Raw genomic sequence first — 17,346 nt, forward strand, 5'->3', positions numbered from 1 at the left:
TGTTCTTTCAGGTCCTCTGGCAAATAATAAATAAAATTAATGAAGTTCCATTAGTCATATTTATTCATTAATGCATGTTATATAGTTATCTAAAGCTGAAATGCAGCAGAGGAGTAACTTTTGTAACCTAAGAGGTACAGGCTGTTGAGCTTTTTGTCATGAGGGGTAGACTTGGAGCGATATTGTCTGTGTCCTTTCATTTACTGCATCTCCCACCACAGAGTTCGATGTGGGATGGAAGAAGAAGCAGTCTGAGTCTTTTGAGGGGACATAATAAATCTTGTCATCTGTCTTGCAGGTGAGGGAATGGTGGCAGATGTTTTGTTTTGGCCACTGTTAGCAGGACATTGTTTATTAGCAAGGCAACCCTGCTTTCAGGAGAGGAGTGAAGGATACCCGCAAGGCTGCGTTGGGGTTCTTGCACTTCCTTTAAGGGGATTTGTAAGGACTCTGCTATCCTCTTCATAAGGTCCTAAAAGATCTTGAAGTCATCTGTGCAGAGCGGAGGAGGGGGCATCACTGCCTCATCTAGGGGGAAGGAGGACTTATTATATGTTGGTACCTCTCCCGCAGCTCCCAGATCATGTTCCTCAGTGTTGTCATGTGAGGAGAGCAGGAGGCAGGATCCTGGTGTACCAGAGGATACTCCTCTGAGTGGGGCCTCCTGCTGGAGGGAGCTCTATAATACAGGTCACCATATCTGGCCCAAGGATTTCAAAAAGCCCACTGTGAGGGAGGATGGGGTATAGATTGTGGGCCATGGGTTCATCACTGCTAGTTTCTGGAAGTTCCTCTTCCAAGTAGATTTCAAGGGAGGAGGGTCTCAATGGGAGATTGGTGGTACACTAAACAGAAACCTCAGAATCTGAAGAAGTATCCTCCCCCATTTCTGGAGGTGAGGGAGCTGCAGTGGTACCAGAGGTCACATGAGTACTGAAGGTATCACTGGAACCAGAGGTTGGGTCAGTACAGGAGGACATGCATGTGCATGAGGCACGAAGGTATCAGCTGGGCTAATGGTACTGTCAGGAAATGCCTCTTGGTACCTGCTAGGAGAGGACAGTCAGGTTCTTGAAGGACTAGGAGGTCCTTTGAGAACAGGAATGTGCTCTGTCCCGGTGAAATGGGCTGTTGAACAGTCTGCTGTGATGTAGCTACCAGTCCTGGGGATTGTGTAGCTGGGTGATCCACAGACTTTCTAAGCTCCTAGCCTGCTAGCATAGGGAGTACTGTAGGAGTTGGTATCGAGGGAGTCAGGGTTGGTGCTTGCTTCTTCAAGGAGTCCTTATGTCTAGAGGGCTCCAAATTGGATACCAATGCTGGTATCAAGCAGGTCTTCTTGACATGGGAAGCAGGAGAAGCCTTTTTTTGAAGTAGGTGAGACTTGGTACTGGAAGGGGTTAGGAGCCTCTGCTGTATCCACATCTGGACATGAGATCTCTTTACTGACCCACCCAACTTCCCTTCCCTCTTTGACTCCCTATCAGAGGACTTGTGCCTTCTCTTTTTGGAATGCTTCAGGGGTATCAACGCTCTCCCTTAGGACTTGGTCATGAGAGTTGGAGATGTGGAGGTTGACAAGGACATCGGTTGACAAGGTCACCCTATTTGGATCTCGCAAGGCTGATGTGGGAGGGAGGGGCAGGAGTATCGGGAGAGGAGTTGGGCTGTGAAATGGTGGCAGGTCCCAAGAAATGCTTGAACTGGTCTTCCCTCAGCTTTCTAGATTTGCTCTTGAAGCCAGAGCAGACCTTACGTTTGAGGGAGTGCGTGCTCCCTGAGGCAGCAGAGGCAGCAAGAACGTCCATTACTGAACAGAAAAGACCTTTTACAGGTCTGGTCTGGTTTGAACCCTGTGGTTTTGGGGCAGAGTGGAGGGCCCCAAACAAAGGGATCCAAGGTGGGCAGGAAACCCCCGCTACTGGGAAAAAAAGAATAGAGGGGTATCCCCCCAAATGCACAGAGTGCAAAGAAAACAAATGAAAAATAAAATAGATGAAATAAAATTGAGTAAGGAAAAAAAGAGTTAGCAAGCTAACGAAGGGACACCACCAGGCTCTGTCTCAGGCCACAGGCAGTTGAGAAGGAACTTGAGCATCAGGGGTCCACCCTGCCATATATACCCTTGGACCAGAGCATGAGGATGTGCAGGGCACAGGTATGGACCTACAGACACTGCTGCCAAAAATCTCCAATCAAAAGCGCATAGGCGGGCATGCACACCTGAAGTGAAGTGCCCACAGGGATAACTACTCAGAGAAAAAATATGGGTTATATTCCATTAGCACATATATATATACAGACACCTTTTTTGGAAAGAGATAGCATTCAGTTGTAATTGTACTATAAAAGTTTCAAGTATACTACATGACAATTATACTCCATTTCTCTATGGCATGGAAGTGGAAAGATAATTTGAACACAGACAGTATTTTTTGCAGCCAAATCCAGCTATTTAAAATATCAAGCTGTACTTACAAGACTCAACCTTTCATGAGAATGTCAAGCATTTACTTTTTCCACAACAAAGGACTATATTTAGTCTCTTCTTTTGCAGAAAGTATAGACATAGCTTACATTTTCTTTTTATTGCTTTAATAGAGAAGGCTGAATATGTATTGACTTTGGGTTTAAAAAAGTTAGTTCTGAAGGCAAACATATTTATGACATCATTTCAACACAAGCCCAATCGCTGAGTCTGAGACATTTTGCTTCATTTGTACTAAAAACAGTCCAAAAAATTGAAGTTTCCCAGTGAAACCTAATAATGGTGCCAGTTTGGTTAACAGAATGATGGGACAATATGCTCCCCTAATAGTCTTTACCAAAGGCTGTAGAACACAGTGAAACAGAATATTATTTTAATCTCATATTTATACAGTACCTCAAAGGACTCCAAAGCACCCTATACATTTAAAATGATATACAAATTACATTCAGGAGTCATTACATCCACCACTGGGGAAAATCATGGCAACTGTTTAATAGGAGACAGCAACACTATAACTGTTTAGAGGGAAAATAATGCAGGGAGAAATGGGGTTATAGTGCATATTATCTCTTTAGTGTTGAGTTATTTAAAAATTGCACAGAAGTGAACCTGAACATCACCTACCTGTTCAATTTGTACTGAAGTTCATACTCTCTTTCTTTAATAGCAGTATATTCATTCTGATATTTAAGAAGTTGCTGTCTCATCCTGGAGACTTCACTGGTAAATCCTTCTGGGAACTGATCAGCTTTTTCCAGTGCCTGTTGCTGCTGTTCTATTTCTACAGTGAAACGTTTGGCATCCTGCAACAGCTGGATCTCTGACTCCTGTAAACTGTGTTAAATAAAAGCACTTAGGATCATGCATTAAAAAGGCACCAGAAAGAAACTTTGTAATTATATTATTGTATCTTACATGCTGACCTATAACTTCAATATAAAATGGGACACCACCCCCGCTCCCTCCGGGAACATCAGGATCTCTCTCTTTTTCTCTGTCTAGGCTCAGTTACAGTGGGCTTGGTGTATATTCACGGTCCACGTGATAGACAACTCCAGGTGAATGGAATACTACAGGATGGGACTAGTGTTATAAAATAGACTGGGGAAAATATGATAGGCTGCCTTACTCTGTGGTGGAGTAGTGGTGGAATAGGCGTGGGAGTGGCATTCATGTTCATTTAAATTTGATTTTTGTGGGAGCATTTAAGCAACTAGTGGTTTGTTTCATAGAATCACAGAAGATTAGGGGTGGAAGAGATCTCAGGAGGTCATATAGTCCAACCCCCTGCTCAAAGCAGGACCAACACCAACTAAATCATCCAAGCCAGGGCTTTGTCAAGCCGGGCCTTAAAAACCTCTAAGGATGGAGATTCCACCACTTCTCTAGGTAACCCATTCCAGTGTTTCACCACCCTCCTAGTGAAATAGCGTTTCCTAATATCCAACCTAGACATCCCCCACTGCAACTTGAGACCATTGCTCCTTGTTCTGTCATCTGCCACCACTGAGAACAGCCAAGTTCCATCCTCTTTGAACCCCCCTTCAGGTAGTTGAAGGCTGCTACCAAATCCCCCCTCACTCTTCTCTTCTGCAGACTAAACAAGCCCAGTTCCCTCAGCCTCTCCTCGTAAGTCATGTGCCTCAGCCCCCTGATAATTTTCGTTGCCCTCCACTTGACTCTCTCCAATTTGTTCACATCCTTTCTGTGTGGGGGCCCCCCAAAACTAGACACAATACTCCAGATGTGGCCTCACCAGTGCCAAATAGAGGGGAATAATCACTTCCATCCATCTGCTGGCACTGCTCTTACTAATGCAGCCCAATATGTCGTTAGCCTTCTTGGCAACAAGAGCACACTGCTGACTCATATCCAGCTTCTCCTCCACTGTAATCCCCAGGTCCTTTTCTGCAGAACTGCTGCTTAGCCAATCAGTCCCCAGCCAGTGGATGCATGGGATTCTTCCATCCTAAGTGCAGCACTTTGCACTTGTCCTTGTTCAACCTCATCATAGTTCTTTTGGCCCAATCCTCCAATTTGTCTAGGTCACTCTGGACACTATCCCTACCCATCATCTGCGAACTTGCTGAGGGTGCAATCCATCCCATCATCCAGGTCGTTAATAAAGATGTTGAACAAAACCAGCCCCAGGACTGACCTCTGGGGCACTCCGCTTGATACCGGCTGCCAACTAGACATCAAGCCATTGATCACTACCCATTGAGCCTGACAATCTAGCCAGCTTTCTATCCATTTTATAGTCCATTCATCCAATCCATATTTTTTTAACTTGCTGGCAAGCAGTGCCGGCTCCAGGGTTTTTGCCTCCCCAAACGGCGGAAAAAAAAAAAGCCGCGATCGCGATCCGTGGCAGCTTCACCGCGCTGCTTTCTTCTTCGATGGCAGATCCTTCCCTCCAAGACGGACCGAGGGATCCTCCACCGAATTGCCGCCGAAGAGCCCGACGTGCCGCCCCTTCCCCTTGGCCGCCCAAAGCACCTGCTTTCTCAGCTGATGCCTGGAGCTGGCCCTGCTGGCAAGAATATTATGGGAGACTGTATCAAAAGCTTTGCTAAAGTCAAGATATATCACGTCCACTGCTTTCCTCATATCCACAGAGCCAGTTATCTCATCATAGAAGGCAAACAGGTTGATCAGGCATGACTTGCCCTTGGTGAATCCATGCTGACTGTTCCTGATCACCTTCCTCTCCTCCAAGTGCTTTAAAATGGTTTCCTTGAGGATCTGCTCCATGATTTGTCCAGGGACTGAGGTGAGGCTGACCAGTCTGTAGTTCCCCGGGTTCTCCTTCTTCCCTTTTTTAAAGATAGGTACTATATTTGCCTTTTTCCAATCATCTGGGACCTCCGCCAATCACCACGAGTTTTCAAAGATAATGGCCAATGGCTATGCAATCACATCAGCCAACTCCCTCAGCACCCTCGGATGCATTAGATCTGGACCCATGGACTTGTGCATGTCCAGCTTTTCTAAATAGTTCTTAACCTATTCTTTCACCATTTTGGGCTGCTCACCTCCTCCCCATACTGCGTTGCCCAGGACAGCAGTGTGGGAGCTAACCTTGGCTGTGAAGACCGAGGCAAAAAAAGCGCATTGAGTACTTCAGCTTTTTCCTCATCATCTGTCACTATGTTGCCTCCCCCATTCAGTAAGGGTCCCACACTTTCCCTGACCTTTTTCTTGTTGCTAACATACCTGCAGAAACCCTTCTGTTACCCTTCACATCCCTTGCTAGCTGCAACTCCAGTTGGGTTTTGGCCTTCCTGATTACACCCCTGCATGCTCGAGCAATATCTTTATACTCCTCCTTAGTCATCTGTCCAAGTTTCCACTTCTTGTAAGCTTCCTTTTTGTGTTTATGCTCACCGAAGATTTCACTGTTAAGTCAAACTGGTTTTGTTACTTGAGGTCTCAACTTCAGTGGCTACAATCCTATGTGTAACCCACAGTTAAGTGAAGTGGCATCTCATGTTACTGGAGCTTTTGCAAGCCAGGAAAGGGATTTGGCTCTTAGGAGAGAGATTCTTTCATTTATCTATTCCCTGTTGTTAGAGAGGTGACAGGCATGAGGCAAGAAGATCACTAACAGAAAGATACAGGCCAGATATCAGGGTGAAATCCTGGCCCATTATAGTCAGCAGAAAAACTCCAATTTATCTAAGGTGAAATCCTGGCCCCACTATTTATTGCCTGTCCTCGGCCTAATCTTCTTCTAGGAGGCCAGTGCAATGATGGACGGTGATCCTAATCTGCAGGTTTATTATGCTATTCAGAGTGCATCACCCTCCCTGACTTCATCACTGATGAATTGCCCGCCTTTGCTTGTATTGCCAACGTCTGGCTGTATATAGTGACATAGTGTCTTGTAATAAATCCAGCAATGTAGCAGACTTTGCTTGTTGTAATAGTTGAATTGTTGATGTTTAAGAGTAAGACTATTATTAACATGCATTGCTTATTATGGAATAGTTACAATGATAAATGAATCATGAGACCTTCATGTTATGCAATTTACAGCACTGAAATCTTTGTTATATGAATTATTGTTCATGCTTTCTGAATATGAATACATTTACCAAATTAATTTTACATTATATTAGTTCAGCCACATTGACTAACAACATAGAAAATTTCAAATTCAAAAGTCAAAATTGGTTTTGAGGGTCACAAAAGATCAGAAACAATCAAAGCACTACTATTTGTCCATTGCTAATTAAAAAGAAGTTAATGCTGCCTCCTCCCTCCCCGCCCCTGGCAAAAAAAAAACCCCAAAATCAAAAGGAATTTGGAATCTCCCAGATGGAGAATTTATACACCAAATTTTAGCTCAGCCAATTTTGATATTCCAAAATGAAGCTTACCAAACAATTGGATACATAATACACCTCTACCCCGATATAACATGACCCGATATAAACCGGGGGGCAGGGCTGTGCACTCCAGCGGATCAAAGCAAGTTTGATATAACGCGGTTTCACCTATAACGTGGTAAGATTTTTTGGCTCCCGAGGACAGCGTTATATCGGGGTCGAGGTGTAGAAATATTAAAACAACCAAAAGATAGGGATTCAAATTACACAGATACTAATATAAAAGGAAAACATTAAACTGGCCATATAGCACAGACAGCTGAAATGGCACAGGGGAAAAATTCAATTTATTCATTGCACTGCAAGGTAGATAACCACTTCCTATTCTAAGAAGCAAATATGAAAACCACATACTTCAACAGGAACTAAGAATGTGCTCTGTAACAGGAACTAAATCTGTAGTGTTCAGATGAGTTATGTTTTAGCTCTTGAAGGGTGAAATTCAGTGCAGTGGAAAGGGCTTGTGCAAGGCCCTACATACCAACCTGAATCCTATTTAAGTTCTTCAAAGAAGATTTTTCTGTTTTGAAAAGAAATATTTTTGGTTCCAGGGGTAATCCCCATTTTAAGAACAGGGAGTCTCTCTCAAGTTAAGGGACTCTTTCAAGGAGAAACAACTTTTAAAATAGTAAGATAGGAATTGCAGTGCGGAATCAAAGGTGAATCTAATGGAATATGTTGTTCCTAACAGCAGATTGTACCCTCTGCTTCAAGGGAAGCTGCAAGAAATCCCGTAGTGGACAATTATGGAATAACCTAACAGTGTTTGGCTTACATTTTGAAGCTCAATTTGTTTATAATCCTATCTAATGTAACTGAGAATGTTCCCACTGGGTAAAATTCACTCCTATGCGGAGGGTCAGCACAAGGCCTAGACATCATTTAAGTCCTGCATAAGCCCTCAAATAAGGTGAAAATAGGTGAAAACTGATACAAAGACACTATTTAGAGTCTCAGCAATGACCTTATCTTCCTTAATTGTGCCCTTTAAACCCTATTAATTCAGGTTTCCTACTTCTGATAAGCCAAAATAATTTCTTATTCTGTGTTTTTCATATATTTGGTTATTTGCTCTACACATTTGCTCTCATCCCTTTTAATTTTTACCTTATATTTTACCAACTGTAGCTTATGCTCTTCCATTGCCATCACTGTTTAGATTTCCATTTTCTGAAAGATACCTGTTTAGCTCAAAATTACCTCTTAAATCTTGCCATTTAACCATATTAGGTTTTTTTCTTGCCTTCCTACTTTCTTTTTTAAGTCCAATCACTGTAAGCAGGTCTTGAATGATGTATATGACCTTGTGCAGAGCCTCTGCACTGGTGGATTTTTACTTTAATCATGTAATGCTTTGGCTAATGAAACAATTCCAAAAAAGGAACTATGGCCATGGCTAATCTCTATAATCAAGTATTCACAATGAAACAAGAACTGATATACTGAAAATCTTCAAGTATTGTACCTTATCACAGTCTCATGCAGAGCGGTGTACTTTGCCTTCAGCTCAGCAACTCTGGTGCCTGGGAGCTTTCCAGCAGAAAATAACTAGAAAAGTGGAATAGACAATTATTAAATCCACGAGACATTAACATTTTTATGTATACTTAGACTTTTATAATTAGTGTTGGCAGACTTTTCTTCAGTTCTTGGTAACATATTACATAAAAATATACACACGAAAGATGCTGGTTTATTTAATAATTTGTAGTATAAATAAAAGAGTATAAAGAACACATCACAATTACAGAGTTGATTAGACCTCTGTTCCCATTCTGCTCTCTCTGAGTGCACCCCCTAAGGTGTTAGGTCTGCTGCCCTTACCTGTCTGGAGGTGGAAGTACACAATTCTCCCTCTTTTAGACCATGACCTGGAAATGCCACTCTGTACCTGCCCACTGCTTATTACTGTTCAGGTCTGACTGGACCTGTGTTTCAGGAGCCTCTCACTAATGCTATACAGTGACAAACAGCCTTCTTAAAACAAGTAGGTTTATTTAGCAAATGGAGCAAAGCGTTAGAGAAAGGGATTTTAAAAAAGCAGCCTACACACATATCTAAACTCATCTAACCTTACACTTCACGACAAGTTAAGGTAGATGGGCTTCCCTCTTGAGTTACAGGAAAAGAACATGCCCATTTACATTCTTCTAGTAAGCCCAAGAGCTCTTAGTCTTCCAGAAAGTGTTTCTCTTAGGGCTTGTCTACACTGGCAAGTTTTGTCACCAAAAACTGCCTTTTGGCGACAAAACAGCAAGAGTGTACACAGTACAATGGGACTTTTGTCACGAAAGACACCCAGTTTTGGCGACAAAAAACGTCTACCCCTACGAGAGACTTTCATCTTTTCCCCTCCCTTTATTGTCGACAAAGAGCCTGTGTAGACACTGCTGATTGTTTTGTCGACAGAACTGGCTTCCGCCAGTATCCCACAATGCCTGCCCTGATCGCTCTGCTCAGTGTTTTGATCTCTGCTGCCCTGCAAGTAGGGTGACCAGACAGCAAGTGTGAAAAATCGGGACAGGGGGTGGGGGGTAATAGGATCCTATATAAGAAAATGACCCCAAAATCGGGACTGTCCCTATAAAATTGGGACATCTGGTCACCCTACCTGCAAGCATGCGCCCCTCCCCTTTCAAAGCTCTGGGAAGTATCTGTGTGCTGCTCCATTTGGGGAACAAATGAAGAGGAAATCACTGGAATGCTCTTGTTCTGCGCTGCACTAGGAACACAGCGCCAGGCATACTGCTGCTGCAGGGGGAGGGGGACAGACTGCTGTGCTGCTTTGCCATTCCTCAGCATGGAGAGCTCCCAGAGCTACTCATGACGCTGCTCTCGGCAGCTGAGGGGGTTGTGGGAGAACTCGGAGACAATCCCAAGATGCGCAGCAATCAGCTCTTCCTTTCCACAATACTGCACTGTGGGATACATACCCATGGTGCATTGCTCACCCTGTCGATGATGGTGTCCCCAATGTGGACATGAGCTGTCAACAGAGGGAGCAAGTGTAAACACCCTTAGGAGATTTTTGTTTTGTCGACTTTTGGCTGTCGACATAAGTTTTGTCAACAAAACTTGGTAGTGTAGACAAGCCCTTAGACACTTTCCCCCCTCTCAGGGAAACTCTCTTTTTTCAAAGCCTGAGCCCAGTTACTATATATCTTAATGGCTTTTGTTAGAGAGCGTAGGGGTGGAGTCTTCGTTTCGCCTGAGTATGTCTACACTACAGAGACTATACTGGCATAGCTGCATCACAGTAGCAATGCTGGCAGAAACCCATAGTGTAGACACAACCTAAATTGATGGAAGGGGTTTTTCCATTGATGTAGGAACACCATTTCCCCAAGCAGTGGTAGCTAAGTCGAGGGAACCATTCTTCCATCAACCTAGCTGTCTACACAGGGTATTAGGTTGGCATAACTACATCACTCAGGGATTGTGGGGTTTTTACACCACTGATTGACAGCTATGTCAGCCTAAATTTTAAGTACAGACCAGACCTCAGCCTGTTTTTTAATATTAAAGCAGGGTGTGAATTTAAAGTGCAACAGCAATTCTAGAATAGCTATTGCAGAATAACTGTCCCACAATAGTAATTCTAGTTAATTTCCTAGTGTAGAAAAGCCATATATTTTCACTGCAGACAGGCTAGCCTTGCCTCGGTGGGGTGTACCCACAGCAAAGCCTTACCCATGCCAGACCCATGTAACTACATCCACAACAGGGCTGTATTAGCTCTTGAGCTGGAATGGATTTCTGGTGGGATATCCTGTGGTTCTTAGTGGTGCATTACATAGGGCCACTCTACAAATTCATTCACAGGGTGAAAACTCACTCATTCTCACCTAGAATAAAGCTGCTGTCTGTGGCTATGACATGAGAACAATATGTAAATAACTGCCAAGTGGCGTTATTCATTATTAATCCAGGCAGTCCCGCAGGTGAAAGCAAACAGCATTTGGCAACAAGAACTTTTAATGAGAATGTTATTAAGGAATTCAGTCTACAAACTACAAAGTGATTCATAGCACACCCAACTGACTTCTTTGCCTCTCCATTTCCCATTTCTTTCCTGCCTAGTAAACATAAAAATCTCATGTTGGGTACATTTCTCCAAATTATGGTTCTTATTGATAACACCCCACAACTTTAGCAGGAGACAGGTGTCAGCTTCTGGCAAACTGCCAGCACAGGAGGATTTCTTGGATGGTGTCACAGATCCTAGCAAGTGCTCCCTCATGGCCACTGACTAGGACTGCTGTGAAGGGAATCCATGCTGTGTCCCCTGCTCCCCCTGCTATTTTAAGCCTACAGAGCATGAAAGCAGTCCAGCCACTGCCCCAATCTCAGGATCCCTAGGCACACTCTTGGAGTACAGACCTGCAGCCTAACACTCCCTCCTGAGAGTTGGAGCCCTGCACAGTTGCCTAGCCCTTCCGCACACAATAGTGACCTTTACGATGCCCTTGGACTTAAAGACAGGTTTCAGAGTAGCAGCCGTGTTAGTCTGTATCCGCAAAAAGAAGAACAGGAGGACTTGTGGCACCTTAGAGACTAACAAATTTATTAGAGCATAAGCTTTCGTGGACTACAGCCCACTTCTTGGGCTGTAGTCCACGAAAGCTTATGCTCTAATAAATTTGTTAGTCTCTAAGGTGCCACAAGTCCTCCTGTTCTTGGACTTAAACACACCCTCTCCTGGAACTTTACCCCAAAGGTATGAAACTTTTTGTTACAGTTTAACTCTCTCAGGGGCACACAGTAATTAACACACACACTTTGCAGAGTCTAACACATTTATGTTCTTTACTTCATACAAAGCACAGGACAGTACAGATCATACAAAACAACAAACATTGCACATATTTCCCTTTCTAGCTCACCCTTCCCTTGGGTGTCCTTAGGGACCACAGATGTCCAGGCAGGCTGTCCCATTCCTGAGGCTGTTCCATGATAGGTGGTCTCTCCCTTTTGCCTAGCTTCTGTTGCTTTCTTCTGCCCCATGTGTCCTCTTCCTGTCTGGCTCCCTCTAGTCCTGTGAGTTCCCTTATTTAAACTCCTCCTGGTCACCTGGCTGCCTTTGTTCTGCTCCTGGTAAATTTTCATTGCTTCTATCTCCCCCTCTCCTTTCAGAAGAGGAAGTTAAACTGGATTTCCAAGGCTTAATCTCACCCACTGTTGCCAGTTGTTTGCATCTGAATAGTATAATTGAATCCCAAGCACCAACTAGCCCCTTGTATTTGTCTGCTGTGAACCTGCTACAGGACCTGGTAGATCTTCATACATATAGGCACTCAGGATACAGCTTTTCATAAACCAACTTCACAATATTAACTAAAATTCATAAATTGTATAAATATAGTCCCAGTTTGTCACAGATGACATCTCTGTTCAAATGCTGTGGAAGTGCAGCAGAAATGTAGCAGGCAAACATGGGTTAAAATGCACAGCAGAAGAAAGGAGGAGTTTCCCAAGAAAGTACAGCCCAGGTAGAATTGTGGGATGGGACTGGAGGACTAACAGCACCTGGGATTGAGTAGTCTGCATTCTCACTGCAAAGTAGGCAGTTTGTCTGTCTGGGCTGAAGCAAATTCCAATCTCAAGTCCATATCCTCAGCTATGCTAGCTAGCCCAGACTTAAAGCATCCTCAAATCCATGTTAGAGGTTCTTCTGTGTGGATGGAAGGAGGCTATGATTATTCCAGAGCACCCTCTTGCAACAGGGCATGATGCTGCAGACAATCTTCATCTCCAGCCCTTCCTGCAGACCATCTGCCCCGTTCATACTTCAGCTGAAAGCATCTAAGTCAGATCCCTTTCAGGGCAACAAAAGCTCAAACCAACATCCCAAAGTCTCTCAACAATCGGTTCTGCCTTTGGGCTCTGTCTTCAATCTCCTTTCTCAGCCACTCCAGAGTCATCTTCCACAGACTAGCATAGCTATTGTAATTAGCATTTGGGGAAAGGGAATCATAAAAAATTGTGGGTGAAACCGTAGGTTCTGAACTTCTTAGCCAATGTATGTATGGACAAGAAATACAAGGTAGGCCAAATTAAGCTCTGTGACACCTATATAAATCCAGAGTAATTCTATTGAAGCCAACAGACATTATGGCCTCAGTCTCCACTCTTTTGCACCCTGTGTATATATTTGCACCTGTGTAAAATGCTATCATTTTGACTTGTTAGAGCTTTACAGGCACTGTGCACAAGTGTTAATGACTATACAAGGTGCAAGACAACAGAAAAAAATCTCAGACATGTAAGTCAATGAGATTTTGCTTGAGTAAAGACTGCAGAATCGGGCCCTTAATCAAGACAGCTATCCGAACAATATGCATTGCAATACTTTCCAGCAAGGTTGCAATAGTTACTGGCATGCCCTTTTTTAATTAAATGAAAACATGTCTCAGACTATCTAGGTTTTGTAAAGTTTACCCAAAATATTGCTGTGTGCCCTCCTCAGAAAGTGTGCTTTGCAGTGGTGCAACCCCTCTCTCATTTTGTACAAACAGTTTCCATTCCACTACATTCTCAGGCTCAATGTATTCCAAAATCAGTAAAGTGAGTAAAATTAACAATATCTCCTTTTGTGTACAACAGCACTAACTTTTGAAACCAGTACAATTATACTAATTTAAAATTATTGGTGTGAGATAAGAATCAGGCCCATTAAACATTTTAATAAAAGAAGACACATAGGAATAAGCATCTTCCATTTATTGGGTTTCTGGACCCCAGATCCCTCAGGAAGAGTCATAAATACATGAGATCTCTAAACTGTAGCTTTTGTATTTGGCTCTCAGATTTAGCTGATAAATATATATACCCTTTTAACCAGACTTCTTATAAAATATTCATAAATCTTTATTCCTGAAGTATAGCATTAGATTTCTTTTTTTAAATACTGCAAGCTAAATTGGAATTACGATTTATAAATATTTGCATTTCACCTCAGTTTGTGAAAGATGAGTCACACTGAAGTCATATTTTCCTATGAGATGCTGTGGAATTTTGTTTAGCTTCAGCTTTGTCTTCATTGTCAAATAAAGGTGTGATTTAATGTGAGATTACTAATGTGAGTTAGCTATCTCATTGTTAAATTCTAGTGGAGTCAAGGCATGTGTAGTGAGGCCAAGTAGCCTCCCTCCGAGTGGGAGAGCAAGGGTCCACTACACTCCCGTTGGTGGGTGGAGCCTAGCTTACCCCGCCCCCCTCACTGGAAGTGCCGGGGCAAGGCCAGAAGTATAAGACGAAGGCCCTGCAGCCCAGTTGTGGCAGAATTCCCGGAGGAGAAGGATACTCCGGCCATACTGCCAGGCCCAGGAGGAGAACCTACTCCTGGCTGTCTGATAGCCGCAGAAGTGGAAGACCCTGACGAGGAGTGGCCCAGACTACCGGCCGCAGCATACCCCGAGGAGCCTGACGATCCCTGGAAGTGAGAGGTACCAAACCCTGGGGAGGCATGAAGTAGCCCAGGGTCAGCCACAGAGCAGCTGGCTGCAGAGCCAAGGGTGGCTCAGTCGGCGTGTTGCGGCTGGATCCCCGCCAATGCAGGGGCAGCCAATCCTGCCCCTGCCAGGACCCTGGGCTGGGAATGCAGTGGAGTAGGGTGGGCCCGCGTCCCCCTGCCACCCCACGCCAGGGTGGCCGACTCCCTACACTGTGCAGGGAAGCTCCTGCTCTGAAGACGAAGCCTCCCTTACCAGCTCCCTTTTAGACTGTTGCTTTGCTGGCTGCCTGAGCTCCTCCCAGGCTAAAGCCAGCCTTAAGACTGTTTGCTTGCTGGCAGCCTGAGCCTCCTCAAGCCCAGGCCCGAACCAGCTCCATAGACTGTGATATCCTTGCTGGCGGCCGGAGCCCCGCCCTGGACGAAGCCAATCTCCTGTAGCCGGTGTTTAATTGCTGGCAGCTTGAGCTTCCCCAAGCCCAGGCTAAAGCCTGGCCGTGACTGTCTGGCGCCCAGCCCTATTGTGGGGCTGGAAACTAGAGGACCTGGGGGGCCTTGCTCCACCTCGGGTGGAGACAAGGGCCCTAGACTGTTCTGCAGCTTTGTGCCTTGGCCAGACAAGCCCGAAGGCAACTGGAACGAGAGGCCTCCTTCCAAGCCGGAGAGCGAGGGTCCAATACACTATGCTTAAGCTATTGTAGGAGCTGTAGCAACGGTTTGCATTGTAGCTCTTTATTTCTGTGTTTCTGAACCCTAGATTCACTTTATAAATTATAATACCCACTTGACAGCAATTAGGAGCCACACTGCTAAATGTATTTGCCTAAAGATACAGATAAATGCTTTTTGAAAATCCCACTAGGCACCAAAATACTTTTAAAAACTTTGCCCCAAGGGCCAGAATCTCAGACATACTAGGACTCCTTTGCATTGCTCTGGCCCTCTGAGAATTCCCTTTTTGTAAAAGGAAATTTCTGGAGAACACAGAGCTGGCATTACAGCTCTACTCCTCCTTTCTGGTCACAAGGGCAGGTGATATGTCCATGGGACAGAACATGAGGGTGCAGTGTTCCTCTGATCCCCAGAAACTCTAATGGCCCTGTGGCAATGGATAGTCTGACCAGGTAGTAATTTTGTAATTCCTAACAATGGTAATGTGGAAACTTAAGTTACTGTACATTTGGTAAGAAGTCCAGTGTTTAAACAAAACATGTATGGCTAAATCTTGGCACTACGTCAGAAAGCCAGCACAGTTTGGGTAGCAGTGAGTGTAATGGAAGTTGTAGTTGCTCGAACTTTAATGTCGGAGCCTAGGTACATATCCAGAAGACGGTTGACATCCAGGTTTGAAAATATTGGCCTTCATTATATCAGTATGTTTTGAAAAAAATAGAAAAATAACCTGAATAAAGATACAATACTCTAGTTTACATATATTTAAAAATTCTAAAACAAGGGTGGGAGCTGGTTTAAACAATTTTTCATTAGGTTTCTCAGACTTGCTAGTGTCACGTTCCTGTAAAATGGATGCCTCCAAGACGAGACTATCTGACTGAGCAAATGGCAGTTTCCTTCTAATTATTCTAGCAATCTAGTATAATTAAAGGTAGAATCTGTAATCAACTGAGGTCACTTCATTGTATTGGGAGTAGATGTCAGGTCTGGAGTGTGGAATATAGTCAGGTCACCTCTCTTAAATTTGTGGACCTTTCAAAACCTTTAAGTTTCAACTGTACTAATATACATTTTGCTTCTCTTCCTTTTGGTATATACACAACACTTTTCTTTGATCCCACACTCATTAAACAACAAGACTCTGTCCCATAATTTTAAAAAAATAACACAAAAAAGATAGCCCAGCTGGGCAAAATAAAATAAATAGTACTTATCCAAATCAAGAATTCTTAGAAAATTGGATTAAAGATTTGGCTGCTAGTGCTGGTTGCTTGGTAGTTTCTTCTCTTTGCTTTCTATATACCTACACTTCCATAAATGTAACTGTGATGTTGCAGTCTATATTATTTTATAAAAATATGCTAATGAGTGAATATAGTGTAACTGGAATATGCTTCATGCAAAAGGTCTCTTGTAAGGTATCATTACAAAGCTTATAATCTACTGAGTGTGATCATCCTATTTGTATAAATGTACCACTCTTGTATCTGAAACTAGAAATATGAACTATAACTCTGAGGGCCTATTGTAATTATGCAAAGTGTGGGCCATTAATGGTGGTTTGGAATGTTGATGACTCCCATTAACCAGAACAATTGACTGCAGATGGCTGTGTTTTACCTGTAAGTCTTCCTGTATACCTGTCTGCTGGCAAGTGGGTAATGAAGTCTTGCAGTGACATGTGATCATGTCACCTGAACTGGAATCCATCTTTAACCTGGTGTCTTTCCATTGAGAGGGAGGGGGTGGGAACCCAGAGAGGGACAAAGGATTCCCGCCTTATGCAAAAGATATATTAAAGGGTGGGACAGAACAAAGCAGGAGAGGAGCCATCATGAAGAATCCCCTAGCTACCACCTGAGCTGGAACAAGAGCTGTACTGGGGAAAGAATTGTGCCCAGGCCTGGAAGGTGTCCAGTCTGAGGAAAAAACTCACTGAAGCATCTCTGAGGGTGAGATTATCTGTATTCAGTTTGATTAGACACAGATTTGTGCATTTTATTTTATTTTGCTTGGTAACTTACTTTGTTCTTTCTGTTACTACTTGGAACCACTTAAATCCTACTTTCTGTATTTAATAAAATCACTTTTCACTTATTAATTAACTCAGAGTATGTATTAATATCTGGGGGAGCAGACAACTGTGCATATCTCTCTATCAGTGTTATAGAGGGCGAACAATTTATGAATTTACCCTGTATAAGCTTTATACAGGATTAAAAGGATTTATTTGGGTTTAGATCCCATTGGGAGTTGGGCATCTGAGTGTTAAAGACAAGAACACTTCTGTGAGCTGTTTTCAGGTAAACCTGCAGCTCTGGGGCAAGTAATTCAGACCC

The 17,346-nt window shown here is 43.5% G+C and overlaps 1 protein-coding gene across 7 annotated transcripts in view; it reads right to left on the minus strand.

Annotated features, from left to right (window-relative positions):
• CCDC146 (coiled-coil domain containing 146) overlaps positions 1 to 17,346 on the minus strand; it is a 118,558-nt gene that overhangs the window by 50,320 nt on the left and 50,892 nt on the right. For 5 of the 7 annotated variants that reach the window (XM_065553825.1, XM_005305782.4, XM_065553832.1 and 2 more), the window contains 2 exons: positions 8,348 to 8,430; positions 3,116 to 3,325 (listed from right to left, as the gene is read on the minus strand). In XM_065553825.1, coding sequence (XP_065409897.1) covers positions 3,116 to 3,325; positions 8,348 to 8,430 — 293 coding nt within the window. Of the gene's footprint in view, positions 1 to 3,115; positions 3,326 to 8,347; positions 8,431 to 11,765; positions 11,908 to 17,346 lie in introns of those variants that run through there. The other 2 variants (XM_065553820.1, XM_065553836.1) reach the window with 2 other exon arrangements.

The sequence above is a fragment of the Chrysemys picta genome, chromosome 1 (genome assembly GCF_011386835.1).
Source record: "Chrysemys picta bellii isolate R12L10 chromosome 1, ASM1138683v2, whole genome shotgun sequence".
In the NCBI taxonomy this organism is placed as follows: Eukaryota; Metazoa; Chordata; order Testudines; family Emydidae; genus Chrysemys; species Chrysemys picta.